This window comes from Engraulis encrasicolus, chromosome 18 (assembly GCF_034702125.1).
Source record: "Engraulis encrasicolus isolate BLACKSEA-1 chromosome 18, IST_EnEncr_1.0, whole genome shotgun sequence".
Classification (NCBI taxonomy): domain Eukaryota; kingdom Metazoa; phylum Chordata; class Actinopteri; order Clupeiformes; family Engraulidae; genus Engraulis; species Engraulis encrasicolus.
The window spans coordinates 51,524,474-51,543,738 of NC_085874.1; the positions used below are offsets into that span (position 1 = coordinate 51,524,474).

At 43.3% G+C, this 19,265-nt stretch overlaps 2 protein-coding genes across 2 annotated transcripts; one reads left to right on the forward strand and one right to left on the reverse strand.

Annotated features, from left to right (window-relative positions):
• Positions 1-2,350: 2,350 nt before the first annotated feature.
• paqr8 (progestin and adipoQ receptor family member VIII) lies at positions 2,351-12,766 on the reverse strand. The gene is made up of 3 exons (XM_063222583.1): positions 12,512-12,766; positions 4,150-4,602; positions 2,351-3,717 (listed from the first exon to the last, which is right to left on the reverse strand). The coding sequence occupies exons 2-3, from the start codon at positions 4,369-4,371 to the stop codon at positions 2,839-2,841; spliced, it is 1,101 nt and encodes a 366-aa protein (XP_063078653.1). The 5' UTR covers positions 4,372-4,602; positions 12,512-12,766; the 3' UTR covers positions 2,351-2,838.
• Positions 12,767-16,642: 3,876 nt separating this feature from the next.
• Positions 16,643-19,228, forward strand: crcp (calcitonin gene-related peptide-receptor component protein). Its single transcript, XM_063223811.1, has 6 exons — positions 16,643-16,716; positions 16,860-16,896; positions 17,199-17,294; positions 17,601-17,695; positions 17,875-17,932; positions 18,917-19,228. Exons 1-6 carry the CDS (start codon positions 16,709-16,711, stop codon positions 19,049-19,051), a joined length of 429 nt encoding a protein of 142 aa, XP_063079881.1. The 5' UTR covers positions 16,643-16,708; the 3' UTR covers positions 19,052-19,228.
• The last annotated feature ends 37 nt before the right edge of the window (positions 19,229-19,265 follow it).

The following is a 19,265-nucleotide window of genomic DNA, read 5'->3' on the forward strand; positions in this document are numbered from 1 at the left end:
CGTGTGTTAAGTGAGTGGGCCTCCATGTCGCGTGTGTACAGTGAGTGAGCTTCCATGTCGCGTGCGCTCTAAAAAGACTAATCCAGATTTCTCTTTTCCTTCATTCAGTCTTTTTAAATTGGTACTGCTGACTGCACTCCAAAGCTGGGGAGTGTGTGTGTGTGTGTGCACGTGTGTGTGTGTGTGTGTGTGTGTGTGTGTGGGTGTGCGTGAGTGAGTGTGTGTGTGCATGAGTGTGTGTATGTGTGTGCATGAGTGTGTGTGTGCATGAGTGTGTGTATATGTGTGCATGTGTGTGTGTGTGTGTGTGTGAATGTGCGCACGTGTGTGTGTGTGTTTGAGTGTATGTGAGTGTGTTCGTGAGTGTGTGTGTGTGTGTGTGTGTGTGTGTGTGTGTGCACGTGTGAGTGTGAGTGTGAGTGTGTGTGTGTGTGTGCATGGTAGGGGAGCTGTGAAGTAGGTCAGGGTATTGGGACGGACATCGCCCGGAGGAGAAGGAATGCCGTCTGAGCTTTGGATTAAACCACAGAGCTCTGCTGGACAGGGCTGCTCATCTGGCATACGGGGCATTTTCCCAGTGTCCTCAGGGCCAGTCTTCACTATTTAGATGTGGTGGCACATTGGTTTATCTTTAACATACGTAGACAGTGGACTGAGTTGATTCTAATATCGTACAAAAGCAGGGGGCTGGGTGAGGACTAACAGCAGGTCTTTATGTAGGACGCCCATGCCGTTTTTCTGTCCCAGTCCAGCCCTGGACAGAACTGCACATGGCGTTCAACATGGCGTTCCACATGGCGTTCCACTGTGGAGTCACCAACGCAGGTCTCCAGTTTATGAGGGGCACACCTCACGTCTTAACAAGGCAACACATGGTAAAAGTAAAAAAAAAAGGAAAAAAAAAGGCTGATGACCATTATGTACATAGTGAATAACTTACTGTAAAATCAAATGCACAAACAGGTACATTCAGGACTACAGTAGTACTGAAGTGCTACCTCTCTAGGGCTGTAACAATATTGTATCAAACAGAGAAATCGCGATACACACAGAGTCAGGATACTGGGATGCAAGAAAGCAGTATGATGACATGCGATACACAGAGTCAGGATACTGGGATGCAAGAAGGCAGTATGATGACATGCGATACACAGAGTCAGGATACTGGGATGCAAGAAGGCAGTATGATGACATGCGATACACAGAGTCAGGATACTGGGATGCAAGAAGGCAGTATGATGACATGCGATACACAGAGTCAGGATACTGGGATGCAAGAAGGCAGTATGATGACATGCGATACACAGAGTCAGGATACTGGGATGCAAGAAGGCAGTATGATGACATGCCCTTTCAAAGCTCTGTTACCCTACACAGAGTCAGGATACTGGGATGCAAGAAGGCAGTATGATGACATGCGATACACAGAGTCAGGATACTGGGATGCAAGAAGGCAGTATGATGACATGCGATACACAGAGTCAGGATACTGGGATGCAAGAAGGCAGTATGATGACATGCGATACACAGAGTCAGGATACTGGGATGCAAGAAGGCAGTATGATGACATGCGATACACAGAGTCAGGATACTGGGATGCAAGAAGGCAGTATGATGACATGCCCTTTCAAAGCTCTGTTACCCTACACAGAGTCAGGATACTGGGATGCAAGAAGGCAGTATGATGACATGGCCTTTCAAAGCTCTGTTACCCTACACAGAGTCAGGATACTGGGATGCAAGAAGGCAGTATGATGACATGCGATACACAGAGTCAGGATACTGGGATGCAAGAAGGCAGTATGATGACATGCGATACACAGAGTCAGGATACTGGGATGCAAGAAGGCAGTATGATGACATGCCCTTTCAAAGCTCTGTTACCCTACACAGAGTCAGGATACTGGGATGCAAGAAGGCAGTATGATGACATGCCCTTTCAAAGTTCTGTTACCCTACACAGAGTCAGGATACTGGGATGCAAGAAGGCAGTATGATGACATGGCCTTTCAAAGCTCTGTTACCCTACACAGAGTCAGGATACTGGAATGCAAGAAGGCAGTATGATGACATGCCCTTTCAAAGCTCTGTTACCCTACACAGAGTCAGGATACTGGGATGCAAGAAGGCAGTATGATGACATGCGATACACAGAGTCAGGATACTGGGATGCAAGAAGGCAGTATGATGACACGCCCTTTCAAAGCTCTGTTACCCTTCAGTCCAGAAAATAATCATATCATGTGATGTGATGGTGTTTCCAAGCTTCAAACGTTAAACCTCTACCTTTCAATTACAATCGCTTTCATTTATCAAATTACTTTTTAAAATGTATTACTTTACTGTTACTTTATAATGTTGGCAAATGAGAAAAAATAAAATAAAATATTTTTCAAAAGACACATTTAAAAATTTGTAGGGTATATAAACCTAGGTCAAAAATTTTGATACGAACCGAATCGTGAGTAGAGTGTATTGTTACAGCCTTAATGTACTCATAAATAATCAAAAGACCAAACCCCTATAAAAACGAAAAACACTACAAATACTATAAATATTATAAATACAGTGTAAAAGTGTGTAAAACTGCACTGTAAAACATTGCAAGCCAGTTAAATGTAAAAAAATAAGTTCTCCTTAACTTTATAAGTTATACATAACTTATAAGTTAACTCAACTCGAGTCTTCACTCAACTTGATGCTTTCTCAAGTTGGGTTAACTTGCAAACTTAAGGCAGCAGGGCAACTTATTTTGACGTTCAACTGACTGCAATGTTTTACAGTGTGTACTGTATATATGAATGTGACATAAAAAAACAATACTAGACACTTCTACTTCTAGGCCTGTTGATCCTTCAGCCGTTTCTGAACCGTCCTGCGCATCCAGACGGCCGTGGCCAAACAGCAGAGCACCAGGACGAAGAACGAGACCCCGGCTCCCACCACCAGCTCCCCGCCGTGCACATCCAAGATGGCCGCCCTGCGCGCCAGGAAGTCCCTGAACAGCGCCTCCAGCTGGCAGACGGTGCACAGCGCCAGGAAGAAGTGGAACAGCTGGTGGGCGTGGCCGATGATGTCACAATGGCCCGGCAGGCAGCATTCCGGGAAGGGGTAGGAGAAGAACATGGCGGCCATCATGAAGAAAACCACCTGCGCCGCGTGGAACCCCAGCGCCCCGTCGTCGTCGCGCTGCCAATCTCCCGCCACCAGGAGGCGGTGTGCCACGGGGCTGATGTCCAGCACGTACGCCAGGCCCGTGGGGATCAGCTGGACCACCTTGCGGCGCGGAGGGTAGGGCCGGCGGTAGTGCGCCTTGGCGAAGCAGCAGCATGCGCAGGACATCCAGGCCAGCAGGGCGGCGCTAGGCAGGTACACGGCGCCCATGAGGCCCCCCAGGATGTCATCACGCCAGCGCGGCTCCGAGCCGTAGAAGTAGTGGCCCAGCGCGCAGCCGTACTGGTACACAGCCACGCCCACGTAATCCAGGAAGAAGACGGAGTAGTGCGTCAGCTCCGAGCGCGACTGGAGCAGGTGGGCGGCCACGCTGCACGCCAGGTACGTTAGCGCCGACACCACGTACAGCACCAGGGGCAACGCAGCCACGTCCCCCAGCAGACGCCACGGCCCACCGGCGCCCTCTAGCAGCGACCAGCAGCGCAGCAGGAGCAGAGGCGCCGCCAGCAGATGGGTCCAGACGTTCATGGACTCGTTATGCCACTGGAAGAGACACACACACACACACACACACACACACACACACACACACGCACACACACAGTTCCCATACACACATCTGGGTGATGTTGTCTAGTGCCACTGGAAGTCAATGTTAAGCCACCTCAAGTCAAGTCATGTGTACTTTATTGACAAAAAATTCTATGTAACAGAGTTAGCACAGATAAACTAAACATATAGACATTGACCAAACACACACACACACCCACACACCCACACCCACACACACACAGTGCAGTAAAAACATACAGTACATTTATTGACAAGAATGTCTATGTAACAGGGTTAGCACAGATAAACTAAACATACATACAGTCTAAGACATTGACAAAACACACACACACACACAGACACACACCACACACACACACACACACAGTGCAGTAAGAACATACAGTACATGAGTGTACATACTTGGAAGGTGCTGAGTAGGTAGCTGCTCCAGGGTTGTCCCGCGGGCCGGTAGCCGGAGAGGATGTGGGGCTCGCGGAACAGGGTGGGCACCTCGGAGGCGGCGAGGGTGGGGCGCGGGGCGGGGAGGGCGGGCAGCGACGAGGACAGGCGCGGCAGGCGACCCAGCTGCTTCACGGAGGTCAAGGAGAGCGTGCTCAGACGATGCAGAACCTCCGTCGGCATGGTGACAGGGAGCGAGGGAGGGGGGGAGGAGTGAGAAATGAGAGAAATAAAACTGAAAGAAACGAAAAAAAAGTAGCCAAAGGAGATGGGGATGAAAGAGGAGAGTAGACACTAAACACAGGAACACACGTGGAGGGAAAGTGGGGAAGATAAACAACAGGACAAAGATTGAAAACAAACAGAACAAAGAGGAAAGAAACGGATCTGAAATGGGCCAATGGAGGAGCAGAGCTGTAGATGAGGAAACACAAACAGTACAGTGTTGTAATGAGGAGGGCAATAGAATACAGTATTGTAATGAGGAGGGCAATAGAATACAGTACAGTATTGTAATGAGGAGGGCAATAGAATACAGTACGAATACAGTACAGTATTGTAATGAGGAGGGCAATAGAATACAGTACAGTATTGTAATGAGGAGGGCAATAGAATACAGTACAGTGTTGTAATGAGGAGGGCAATAGAATACAGTACAGTATTGTAATGAGGAGGGCAATAGAATACAGTATTGTAATGAGGAGGGCAATAGAATACAGTATTGTAATGAGGAGGGCAATAGAATACAGTATTGTAATGAGGAGGGCAATAGAATACAGTATTGTAATGAGGAGGGGAATAGAATACAGTACAGTATTGTAATGAGGAGGGCAATAGAATACAGTACAGTATTGTAATGAGGAGGGCAATAGAATACAGTACAGTATTGTAATGAGGAGGGCAATAGAATACAGTATTGTAATGAGGAGGGCAATAGAATACAGTACAGTATTGTAATGAGGAGGGCAATAGAATACAGTATTGTAATGAGGAGGGCAATAGAATACAGTACAGTATTGTAATGAGGAGGGCAATAGAATACAGTATTGTAATGAGGAGGGCAATAGAATACAGTACAGTATTGTAATGAGGAGGGCAATAGAATACAGTATTGTAATGAGGAGGGCAATAGAATACAGTACAGTATTGTAATGAGGAGGGCAATAGAATACAGTACAGTATTGTAATGAGGAGGGCAATAGAATACAGTACAGTATTGTAATGAGGAGGGCAATAGAATACAGTACAGTATTGTAATGAGGAGGGCAATAGAATACAGTATTGTAATGAGGAGGGCAATAGAATACAGTACAGTATTGTAATGAGGAGGGCAATAGAATACAGTATTGTAATGAGGAGGGCAATAGAATACAGTACAGTATTGTAATGAGGAGGGCAATAGAATACAGTACAGTATTGTAATGAGGAGGGCAATAGAATACAGTACAGTATTGTAATGAGGAGGGCAATAGAATACAGTACAGTATTGTAATGAGGAGGGCAATAGAATACAGTATTGTAATGAGGAGGGCAATAGAATACAGTACAGTATTGTAATGAGGAGGGCAATAGAATACAGTATTGTAATGAGGAGGGCAATAGAATACAGTATTGTAATGAGGAGGGCAATAGAATACAGTACAGTATTGTAATGAGGAGGGCAATAGAATACAGTATTGTAATGAGGAGGGCAATAGAATACAGTACAGTATTGTAATGAGGAGGGCAATAGAATACAGTATTGTTCTGTAAATGATAATGAGTTGGACAATTGGTTACAATCGATAGTAATGCGAAATTCTAGGTGTACAAAACAAACACACACACACACACACACACACGAACACACACACACACACACGAACACACACACACACACACACACACACACACACACACACACACACACACACACACACACACACACACACACACCACACACACGCACACACGCACACACGCACATGGTGAAAGACCCTCTCTCTCACCCAGCTGGTCTGTTCAGTAGGACTGGTCACACAAGTCTTCATCTTCGTTATCCTCCTCACTATCTCCTTACCTTCACCCTACACGACAACACTCATCACTGATAATAATCTCTTCCCTTCACCGCATATAACAAGACTCATAACTGATAAGAGACTCGTCTGTTGCTGCTATTGGTTTTTCTTCTCACTGTCTTCTAAAAGGCAACCTGTATTTCCAACTGGTGGCATTGGGAATGTGACTCGGCGGGGGTTGGACAAGTATGGCAATGACCCTGTCTGTCTGCCTGTCTGTCTTTCTGTCTGTCTGTCTGTCTGTCTGTCTGTCTGTCTGTCTGTCTGTCTGTCTTTCAACCTGCCTGTCTGTCTGTCTCTCTGTCTGTCTGTCTGTCTGCCTGCCTGCGGTCTCTAAGGTCATCTCCAGGGATCACCAAACACACACCCTAGAGCCGTATAGTATAGTATATACTGTATACTGTATCTGAACATCATGTGCGTCTAGTGTTGGCCGGGGGGGGCAGTGTGCCATCTGTATGACTGATTGCTTGATCTTGCAGACTGCTTTTAATGTCAATTGTTAAAATGTGTTTTGTTTCAGACATGCAAAAGTTTTTAAACTTTTACCTGTCATGTTTATACGGTGAGACTTCCGTAAAAGATTAAAAAAACGTTTACATGTCTGAAACAAGAGAAACTTTAAGAATTGATTTACCACTTAAACATAACGAGTCATTCAGCTATTACATGTTCCTATTGTCATTGTTCTTTTACATTACATTACATTACACTTAGCTAACGCTTTTTTAAAATCCAAAGCGACTTTCATTTATTTAGGTACAGGGTATTGGTTATAGTCCCTGGAGCAATGTGGGGGTGGGGGGGCTTGCTCAAGGACAGTTCAGCCATGGATGAAGGCGCTGGTAAGGGTGGGATTTGAACCTGCAACCCTCTGATCTAAAGGCCATCGCTCTGACCACTGAGCTGCCCCATGGCTGCCCCATTTCTGCACCTGGGCGGCTACTCTGCTGGTGAAATCCTGTTCTGATAAAGAGCTACATACATCAAACTTCAACTTTTTTCGCACACCTCAGCTGGCAGGTGCGTCGGAGATGGCACCAAGGGTCACTCAGCAACAACTTAAAAAACTCCCGCACACTTCTTCATGCCTTCATCATGCCTTCATCAGGCATGATGAAGGTCTAGTACCGAAACTTCGTTTATTAAAGAAAGAACAGCGAAATGGTCAGTGTGCGGGAGTTTTTTAAGTTGATAAAGAGCTACATACAGCCAGCATGCTGCTGAGTGTTTGCAGACCTCGCCTTCTCATTATCACATTTTTCATCTCGTGAGTCACCCGTAGAGGATGCCGGCGTCACAACGCCAGACTGACTGTCACACCCTTCTATAGAAGTTTGCATTACTGAGAACAACTGTACTGTGGAAGCCTTTAATGTCGCGTCATTGTGTGTACTGTTCCAGCAGTTGAATGCTGTAGCGGGGGCGGGATTAATGCTAGATATGGGTGCAGCCTAGGGCCCTCCACCTGCCAGGGGCCCCCATAGGCTAGATATGGCTGCAGCCTAGGGCCCCACCTGCCAGGGCCCCCCCATAGGCTAGATATGGCTGCAGCCTAGGAGCCCCCACCTGCTAGGGGGCCCCTGATTGGTCAAAAGGGAAAAACTGTAGAACTGTGACAAGATGCAATATTTAATATATAAATATATAAACTCTAACCCCTAATTCCTAGTAATTATTCATGACACTGTCCATGTAAATGTGTTGCTATGGGGCCCATAGCACCCAGTAGCCTAGGGCCCCCGGCCATCTTAATACGCCCCTGGCTGTGGTCCCCATGAAGACTTCACAACCAGAGTACTGTGGTCCCCATAAAGACTTCACAACCAGAGTACTGTGGTCCCCATAAAGACTTCACAACCAGAGTACTGTGGTCCCCATAACGACTTCACAACCAGAGTACTGTGGTCCCCATAAAGACTTCACAACCAGAGTACTGTGGTCCCCATAACGACTTCACAACCAGAGTACTGTGGTCCCCATGAAGACTTCACAACCAGAGTACTGTGGTCCCCATGAAGACTTCACAACCAGAGTACTGTGGTCCCCATGAAGACTTCACAACCAGAGTACTGTGGTCCCCATAAAGACTTCACAACCAGAGTACTGAGGTCCCCATGAAGACTTCACAACCAGAGTACTGTGGTCCCCATAACGACTTCACAACCAGAGTACTGAGGTCCCCATGAAGACTTCACAACCAGAGCACTGAGGTCCCCATGAAGACTTCACAACCAGAGTACTGTGGTCCCCATGAAGACTTCACAACCAGAGTACTGTGGTCCCCATAAAGACTTCACAACCAGAGTACTGCAGTACTACACTAGCACAGAGTATTTACTACCAGAATACTGCAGTAGGCTTCCACACTAACACAGAGTGTTTAGTAATGCATTACGACTTGGTCGTTGCCATTCTGGTGGTAACAGCAGATGTATTGAGGGCCTTACTCAGGTGTCGTTGTCGTTTCAGAGCAGGGGCTGCTACTGGACATATAGTGAGAGGTTTCAGCTGACAAGATCCTTGTAAGCAGGCAGGCAATGGGGAGGTCAGGGGTGAGTTTCTCAAAAGAGAAGTTGTTAGCCTGTTAGCAACTTCGCTAATTACCAATGGGAAAATGCATTGAAAACAACAAAGTAGCTAATGTAGTAAGCAACTTTGGTTTTGAGAAATTCACCCCAGGAGAGGAGATGAAGCAAGAGGCAAAACCTTGACTGTCACTTCATCATGGTACTAAAGATCTCAGGCAGGGTATAAAAGTCGATTCAGTCAGTTCAGTTCAGTTCAAATCGTGATCGAATCGGATCGTGAGGGCAGTGCCGATCCACACCACTACTCGCATGTGCTGTGTTCCTTTATTCTAACCCTCATGCTGAAGACAACAAGGCACTCTTTGTACCCCCCCCTTGTAACACACACACACACACACACACACACACACACACACACACACACACACACACACACACACACACACACACACACACACACACACACACACACACACACACACACACACACACACACCTTTCATTTATTTATCTTTTGAGGAGACTTCAAACCTATGATGAGATGGATGTAATAAAAGAAATCTTGAATCTTGAATCTTATTCCCCACACTTACACACTTAGGCATAGTATAGGTCTAGGCTACTACAGCTACACAATGCACAACATCAATTCCACCCAGAAAGAGATATGACATCTTTCCACATGACAACACCATTAGGTTTGGTGAAAACGACAAACACCGGTGTGGCAGCTTTTGTGATATGCACCGGAATTCTCATCCACATGTACATCTGCTTGCACGAGGCTATGGCAAGCGATGTGGGACAAATGTATGGCAGGAAGCGAATGTCAACATAAAACAGAGAGATTACACAATCTTCGATATGGTCAGCAAATGTTTTGGGGCTGTCATTTATGTTATGCCTACACTTTGGAATTAGATCAGAGTCTTGTTGTTACACAGGTATATTTGATTTACCCCAACTGTACCCCACACAGGGCGGATGAGAATCCGGTGCATATCACAAAAGCTGCCACACCGGTTCCATTCCATAGCTTACCTGGCGCACCATATGCATTATTTACAATTACACTGTGTGCAGAATTATTACGCAAACAAAAATGATTGCAAAAACAACGTTTTTTGACCATATCGTCCATTTTATGCATATTGTCTGCCACACCCTTTATGGACATGAACACCTATTGGATTTAAGCATTCCAGGTCATTCATATTTGTATAATAAGAGACGGTGTGATCGGAGGAGCCCAATAGCCTATATCAGGGCATAATTAATGTGCATAATTATTAGGCAACTTTGCTTTCCTATGGAAAAATAGGCCACAAAAGAGATCTAACAAACTCTGAAAAGACTATAAACAATGTTGAAGTCTTCCAGAGGGGTGTGGCTATCTTGAAATTGGTCACATCCATCTAATACACCGTTACAAAGCCATCAGTGTCACATGACATGTGCCCACAAAGTCCTGCCAGACTGAGAAGAATTGAAGATGAAACTACCACAAAACTATTACCCTGCAGTGCTGTTATAATCCAGAACTGAAAGCTACATCGAGTGTCCACAGGAACACTGTATTCAGCACTCAGAGACATGGCCAAGGTAAAACAGGCTGAAACCTGAAGACCGCTCAACAAGAAACTTAAGTCAAGACTGGGTCAAGAAATGTCTTTAGACAGTTTTTTCAATGGTTTTATGAACCACTGAAAGTGACTGTTAATGGGCCAGGTAGATGAGCCTATGGCTAGATCAGTAATGTGCACACACAGATGAGTTCCTGAGTTCCACTCAAATGACAGCAAAGTACTGCATAAAAATATTGTCTTCTTAAAAGATGCAAATTTCTTCCACTCAAAGATCCAAGCATGGGCTCATCCACCCTGTCTGTCAAGAGTCACTTTCCCAAGTCCATAATACCTTTGAAAACTCTTTCCCCAGGTGTTTTTGACCGAGTCTTGACTTAATTACAATATTTCTCAATTGGTTTTGTACATTTCTCGAATCTCTCTCACAATTTGCAAAACATAATATTCATTCTCACAACAGCTTTAACAAATGGCAAAACACAGTGGATGACCTGCAAAACCAAGTCTCTTGCTCAAAACCCTTGGTTTGTCTTTCAAAACCAAGTTTTTGTGTCAATGAATGTGTCAGTGCCAGCGGAATGGTTAGTCATTGTGTCATAGTGTATCGACAAGCCAGTCAAATCGATTTGTCATGTTGTCAATTGACTAGTACACTCTTGAGGATCTTTTCTGAAGCAAAATGTTGTTTAGATTGGATGGGAAATGTTGTAACTTCGACTTTATATTACATTGATCAGATGAAATTGTACTAGATATACATTCAGAGTATGAACTATTTATTGACAGGTTTTCTCATTGCAAAACAGAAAAAATTGCCAACTCGGTTGAGGAGTCAAAATGCGCCCTCTACCACCCTGTTTCACTTGTCTCGCAGGACCATGTGAAAAAAATATAGAACTGTAAAGCAAAATAAATTTGAAACAATACACTGATACTGTATAAAGTGCACCTATTGTCTTGTGAAATTCTAGGGAAATATTGTAATTTTGCTTGGAGCGTAATTATAAAGGGCACATGAGGCATAGAGTAATGTAATGCAGTACAGTGCTTATTGTTGTATTGCATGCCTGTTTTCTCTTTCCCTTCTACTGCCTTTGATTAGAGAGAGTCAATATTTACCTGCGCACAATTTACTAATTCAGATCACATTTGTAGACAAAAATCCAATTATGACAGCTTGGTAAATCATTTTGCATGTCAAGACTTAAACTATGACCTAGCCTAAATGTTTCGGGGGGTGAGATAGTTTTGTGCATTCAGTGACAAAGCTTTTTGAGTGATATGGCAAAAGCAATTGATAATGTATGAAAAAACTAAGAATCGTGCACAACCATTGCACATGTGGTGGACATGATTGATTTTATCATGTGCACAGGTAACGGCAGGAAGTGACAATTGAACAAAAACTTTTAAGAATTATTATTATGTTGTGAGAAATGTACAAAACCAATTGAGAAAAACTGTAACTTGTTTAATGGTTGTCTGGTGTCATCCCTTCTTACCTTGGCTTGGACATGTCTCTGAGTGCTCAATACCCTGTTCTTCTGGACACTTGGTGTAAGTTTCTGTTCTGGAATATGATAGGACTGCTGGGTAATACTTTTTTGTAGTTTCACTTTAAATTCTTCTCAATGTTTGGCAGTGACATTTCTTAGAAGACTGATGACATTGTAACGGTGCATTTGATAGTTCTGTGCAAACATGACCAACGTCTTGTCAATTTCAAGACAGCCACATCCCTCTAGAAGACTTCAAAATTGTTTATAGACTTTTCAGAGTTTGTTAGATCTATTTTGTGGCCTATTTTACCAGAAGAATACAAAGTTGCCTAATAATTATGCACACCTGATATAAGGTGTTGGGCACCTTCGACCACACCACCATCTTATTATACAAATATGTATGGCCTGGAATGCATATATCCAATAGGCTTTCATGTTCATATAGCCAAGATTCCTGTTGGAAAATATGCATTAAAAAGACAAAATGGTCAAAAACATGTTTGCTTAATAATGCTACACACAGTGTATGAATGGGGCATTTCATCTTGTAGGCCTATAGAATAGGCTCCGAGGTGGCTGCAATCAGCATCAAATATTAACTCTTTCTGTTGTTGTATTTTCACATAACCTAGCAACTTACTCACCCGGGTCTCCAGCAGCACCTGTTGCGTGTTTGCGCCTTCTCTCTTCCAGGTCTTCCGCAAACTAGGCTACTTTGACATCACTGACGTGAAGTAGCCCAACTCGTGGATCTCACAGGCAAGTCTGTGCCTTAAGGTTTGCAACCAGAGCTGAGCTCAGCCTGCCGCAGGTCGGTCAGTAGGACTATGCGATTGTTGACATTTTCCAGTAAACTGAAATCACGAGATTGTTAGTGGCGCGCGGTGGCAAGCAGCAGCAGCAGCAGCGTGCGCTCGGGGAGAGAGGGCGGGGTTGGTATGGATAACATTCAATTTGAAACACACCCACAAACTCACACGCTCTAACCTAATTCCGGTACTAAAACACAGGTCATTCCACAAGGTTTTAAACCACTCAACAGTTGTAGACAACCAATTGTTATGACTATGACGATTAAAACGAGTGCTGCTGACCAACAACTGACCAGTTTCCTATTCACCACCAGCATCCAAAATGATGCATCATTGCAAAAACTACGGACAAAGGGTGCATGGTTTCTGTAATCATACACACAAAACCTTTGCTGTCACCCCACCCTAACGCCGAAACCCGTAGGTGAGATTAGAGATTACCGAATGCTCTATGATTAGGCCTGTAGCCAGTGCCAAACTGGTGAGTCTCAGAAACTGCCCTTAATTACAGTTTTGTACATTTCTCGAATCTCTCTCGCAATTTGCAAAACATAATATTCATTATCAAAACAGCTTTAACAAATGGCAAAACACCGTGGATGACCTGCAAAACCGAGTCTCTTGCTCAAACCCCAAGTTTTTGTGTCAATGAACGTATCAGTGCCAGCTAGGCTAGACATTGTGTCATAGTGTGGTCCGTAGGCCTACAAGCTAGTCAAATCGATTTGTCATGTTGCCAATTGAATAGTATTGAGGATCTTTTCTGAAGCAAAATGTTGTTTAGATTGGATGGGAAATGTTGTAAATTCGACTTTATATTACATTGATCAGATAAGATTGTCCCAGATATACATTTAGACTATGACCTATTTATTCAATTTTCTCATTGCAAAATAGGAAAAATAGCAAACTCTGGTTGATGTGTCAAAATGTGCCCTCTACCATCCCTTTTTACTTGTCTTGCAAGCCCATGTGAAAAAAAAAATCTAGAACTGTAAAGCAAAAATAAATTTGAAACAATAAACTGATACTGCATAAAGTACACTTAGTCAAGTCAAGTCAAGTCAAGTCAAGTCAAGTCAAGTCAAGTTTATTGTCAATTTCTTTACATGCACTGGTCATCACTTAGGCTACTGTCTTGTGAAATTCTAGGGAAATATTCAGTGCTTAATTTGTAAATCACAAGGTACCGGAACGCAAAACACATATGACACCACAGCGATGATGAGTTGGACAGAGGTCCCGGAACGCACAGAAAAAAAAACTACATAGGCTACAATTACGCAAACGAGGGGGGGGGGGGCAATTCCCTACATTTTAACGACATTGAGCATGTCAGCTCATGGAACCATACTTTTGTTTTTTAATACGGTTGGCAATCCAATGGCCAAAAACCATAGCCTATTAAATGATGTAATGACAACAACCAATATTTTAGTTTGATCGCTAACTTTATGCTTAGTAGTTTCAGCAAATGCAGTGCATGGAAATTATGCTTTCCACATGAGGTGAAAAGAAACCGAATCGGTCTTCTACTACCCATGGAAAGGACAGCGCATGGCTTTCCAATTGTTATCCTTTCCCCGTATTCACACAACGTTGGCAAATCCACGCTTTGTTGGCGACTTTCTTGCATATAATTTGGCTAATCCGCATGTGCTGTTGCGATATGCCACTTCACTATTTCAAGGGCTCGTGCACTGATGGTAAGCGAGCGGCAGCGAAGACGGCGATGTTCCCTAGACTTGGCTTTTCACACTGACTGTCTGCTCGCGCTGCGGTCCGATTGAAAATCCCTCCAACCAGACAGTGCTTTATTTGGAGCGTGTATGCCATATTTGAATGAAAAAGCACATTGTCTTTGCTGTTTTCGTGCTCAAATTGACTTGTAAGCAGCTGTCGGGTCCTGGGAGGGAAGGAAACGGGCGCACTAGGCAGAGCGCTCGCCAGCCGTGGAAGATATCATCCTCTCACCTCGGCTATCTATCCTTTTTGCTACATGGCTGATTAATGCACCAAAAGTGGCCCAGGCGCCCGTGCCACTATAAACTAGTATGTCCAAAACCTTGTGCGCCGACCAAAAAATGATGAAAACTTTTAAACAATGTTTGGCACAGCCAGGCTTTCCATCTCATCCGCGCATATGAACAAACAGCGAGGGAGTATGACATGTAGATCCATAATAGTTATGATTCTTAAATGTGTGGGACAAGCAGTAGGCTACCAATTGCGCTTCCCTCACCAAAATAGCCACGCAAACGCTGGACTTCTCCTACTGCAATACGTGGAGAGGTCGCCACTTCAGAATCCTCTCCCTTTCACTCAAACACTCTCACTATGTCGAATGTCATAGGCTATATGATTAACTGTTGCATGCGCCTGCGTCGCGATTATAAAATATGATGTCGATCTTTTTTTTTTAAGTCGGTGCGCGTTGCCTTCAGCTCTACCATATTGTAACGTGCAGCCGACTGTAGGCTATTTTAAAGTTTAAAAGGTTATGAGTTGGTTTAGCCTTCGTTACCTTTCCAAATATGAATAAAACCACTGACCAACACATAAGAAATAACTTAGATCAACACAACGAATATCTTTTTTCTTTTTTTAGTAGTGCACTTTTGCAAACCCTTGTTTGCAGACTCTCGCGCTCGGTCTCAATTTGGAACAGCGCACATCAGTGTCTACTGTCTAGCTTTCGTGATTCAGAAATGGTGATCTTCTCGGCGCGCACACTTCGTGGTTCCTTCTCGCTTGCTCACTCGTGGTTGTTGCGATCCTGACAGTCTCAAACCCAATGTATAGGCTGCACGGTGAGATGGGAAATGTAGCCTAGTGAACATCATGATGCTGCGCTCTCACTCCTGAGGAGGCAGAGGTAGTCCGTTATAATAGGCTATATATATATTTTATTAATTCACGGGAGGTGCCGGATCAGCCAAAATAAGTCCCGGAACACAGGGGGGTCAAACTTACGAGGTGGGGGATCCTGTTCCGGCATGTTCCGTCTCAAATTAAGCACTGGAAATATTGTAATTTTGCGTGGAGCGTAGGCCTAATTATAAAGGGCACATGAGGCATAGAGTAATATAATGCAGTACAGAGCCTATTGTTGTATTGCATGCGTTTTCTCTATCCCTTCTATTGCCTATGATTAGAGAGAGTCAATATTTACCTGTGAGCAATTTACCAATTCAGATCACATTTAGGCCTATAGATAAAAATCCAATGGAATTATACAGTGCTTATCACATTATCACAGCTTGGTAAATCATTTTGCATGTCAAGACTTAAGACTTAAACTATGACATGGGGCCTAAATGTTTTGGGGGGTGAGATAGTTTCATGCATTTAGTGCTTTTTGAGTGATATGACAAAAGCAATTGATAATGTACAAAATCACTGAGAATTGTACACAGCCATGGCATGGTGGACGAGAGAATTTGCTATAGGCCTATGCAGAAAACAATGAGAAACTGATTTGACCATGTGCAGAGGTAACACCAGGAAGTCACAATTGAACAAAGACTTTTGAGAATCATTATTCTGTTGTGAGAAATATACAAAACCAATTGAGAAAAACTGTAATGCCATTGCGCCATCTTGAGGCCAAATGTTGAATGGACACTTTGATGCACTTTTTCTTGTGTGGTGGGATGGCTTCTAGTCCACTGATGGACCCATTGCTTTAGGCCAGGGGTGGGGAACCTATGTCTCGAGGGCCTTTTGGTGGATTAATGTGTCAAGTAGCTACATAAATAAATACACATTATGCCCACATGGACATTTCAAGACACTAACTTAGATTGTACAATTGTATTTCTTTCAGATGGACTGTGTAGGCCTGGTAATATTCGTCATTTTCCGCCATAATTAATAAATAAAGCAACACACGTTTAATTAGTGTTGTTAATTAATGTTGCAATCGCTTTTATAGGCTACGTGTATTTTAAACTTAAGGTAGGAACTATTAAATACAGACCTCCGGCGGCTGCACGGAACCATTACGAAGACGTACAACAGCAAATCAACATGGACGTGTAAGATTTTTTTAGCATCCCATTTATTTAATTATCATTTCTCGCGTGTCGTTGTTTCACACTGCTAGATCGTCCATGTGAAATACGTGTTCCGTTTCCCTGGTTTTGTTATGTGATGCTTGAAATTATTTTGTTTTTCTTAGGAGAGATGCCAACGCCGCGATGCTGAGCAACTATGAGGTGGGTTTCACATATGGAACCAAATGTGTATTCAGGTTTATTTCATCCAATGCCAATGTTGTTCTTACCAGTGTGCAACGGATGTCACATTATTTTTGTTGTTGTCGTCCTCGATTACAGTTAACAGTTAAACTGTTGTTTTAAACATTGTTCGTTTGAGATGCCTAGCCTAAGTGTCATTGTGTCCAGATAACTTGTAAGCTCAATAACCATTCCATTTGTTTGACAGGTGTATCAGCTCCCCCTAAGTGTGTCATTGTGTCCAGATAACTTCTAAGCTCAATAACCATTCCGTTTGACAGGTGTATCACCTCCTCACAGATCTCAAAGAGAAGAGGAAAGAGAGCGGTAAAAAGCACAGCTCTGGACAGCAGAATTTAAACACCATCATGTATGAGGTGAGCTAGGAAACTCCTCCATCAATCATTTGTTATTGTACATACCTGCCTGGATAAGCCAGCTGTAGGCAAAGACATTGTGTGCCAGTGGTTTTTTTTCATGTTGTGTCAAGTCTGAAAGCTCTAGTTCTACAATTTGTGAATTATTGGATGACTTTTGTGAGGTAGACCCCATAATTGATGGCTTTTGTTTCTGTTAAATTAGTGTGGACACAACTTTTGACCTATACCGTACCTGGGTAAACCAGCTTTACCACAATGTCATGGTGTGTCAATGCTTTATTCTACGGTTGTCTATTCCTATAGACGCTGAAGTATCTCTCCAAAACGGCATGTTCGCGTCAGAGTCCAGAAAATGTGAAGGATTTTCTCACCACGATGCAAGAGCACAAACTCACCAAGTTAGTATTGTTTCATAACCACATGTATGAATTGTTTTGTGGCTTCCGTCTTCATAAGTGTTTGTCATAATCCACAGTTGGTCATAGTATTATTACTAATGTTATATTGGTTGTTTGGCTGTGTTATGTGTTGTTGTAATAGTAATGTACACTTGTGTTGTGCACCATTGTTCTGATAGGGCTGAAAAGCTTCAGCTGTTAAACCACAGGCCCCAAACTGCAGTGGAGATCCAGCTGGTAAGAGACCCTTTACTCTAATAATAATAATAATAATCATAATAATAATAATAATAATAATTTACTCTGCTATGCAACCACTTTAAACCAGTAAGGCACGGTGCCTGGCATAAATTACCTGTTCCCAGAATGGCAATGACCAAGTAGTAATGTATTACTAAAGGCCCTCTGTACTGTCATAGTGGTGTAGTACTATGGTAGTTAACCCTTGTAAGGAGTCATTTTGACCCGTTTTCATTTTTTTGTGTGTGACAAAAATGGTATTAATTAGTTGAACTGTGATGAAGGACGGTTAGTCCGGAGTGCCATTCAATATTTGGGAGCATTTAATAGTGTTGCGGACCTTTATTTTCTTTTCAGTTATCTTATGTTTGGTTCAGCACCTGTGCCACTGATGTGCGCGCATTCTTTGACTTTCAGGAACATGAATCTTAAAAGAAAAAAATGGGGCTACGATCGCTGAAGTGGGGAAATCTGAAAGTGCCGGCCTCCTTAATGGCAGAACATTCTGAAACTAGGGATGCACGATGTATCGGCCAGATTCAACACATCGGACATCGGTCTGATGGGTAAAATTGGGCTGATGTTAACGCCGATGTTTTTTTTAATATGTTACGGTTCTAAAAGAATGGACTTGACGATGACTTTCACTGTTTGTCTTCTATTTTGTCTCTATTTTTTATCTAATTATCACAGGGAGTTAAAAGACGACATTCAAAAACTCTGTTGGTTTGCATCATTGTCATCTCTTTTTTTTTTTTTTAAAAAGAAAGAAAAACATCAGTATCGGTTAATATCGGTCATCGTCCAAAACCGCAGTATCACAATCGGATATCGGTATCGGCCAGATGTATTTTTGACATTGTGCATCCCTATCTGAAACCAATATAAAAACCATCGTGTGATGCAGACGGCTTTAGCTATGGACATGTGGTGATCTGATGTGTATGTATGGCATACTATGCGTGTGTGTGTGCTGTGTAGATGGTGGAGGAGAGTGAGGAGAGGCTGTCTGAGGAGCAGATTGAGGAGCTGATTCAGAAGGTGACGGAGATCCTACCAGGAGACCCGGAACAGGAGGCGCAGGAGGAGGAGATGGAGGCCCAAGCAGACCAGTAGAGCTGTGTGTGTGTAATGTGTGATGTGATTTGTTTTGAAAGGTGTGTGTGTGTGTGTGTGTGTTCGTTCGTTCCAAGACTGTGATACCACTGTTGATGCGAGACAAATATTTATTTTAGATTTCATTTTGTACAACAAAATAATTAAAAAATGGATAGTACCCGGTTCACATTTGAAGACTCAGTGTGATGCATATTTTGTTTATGATTTTCAT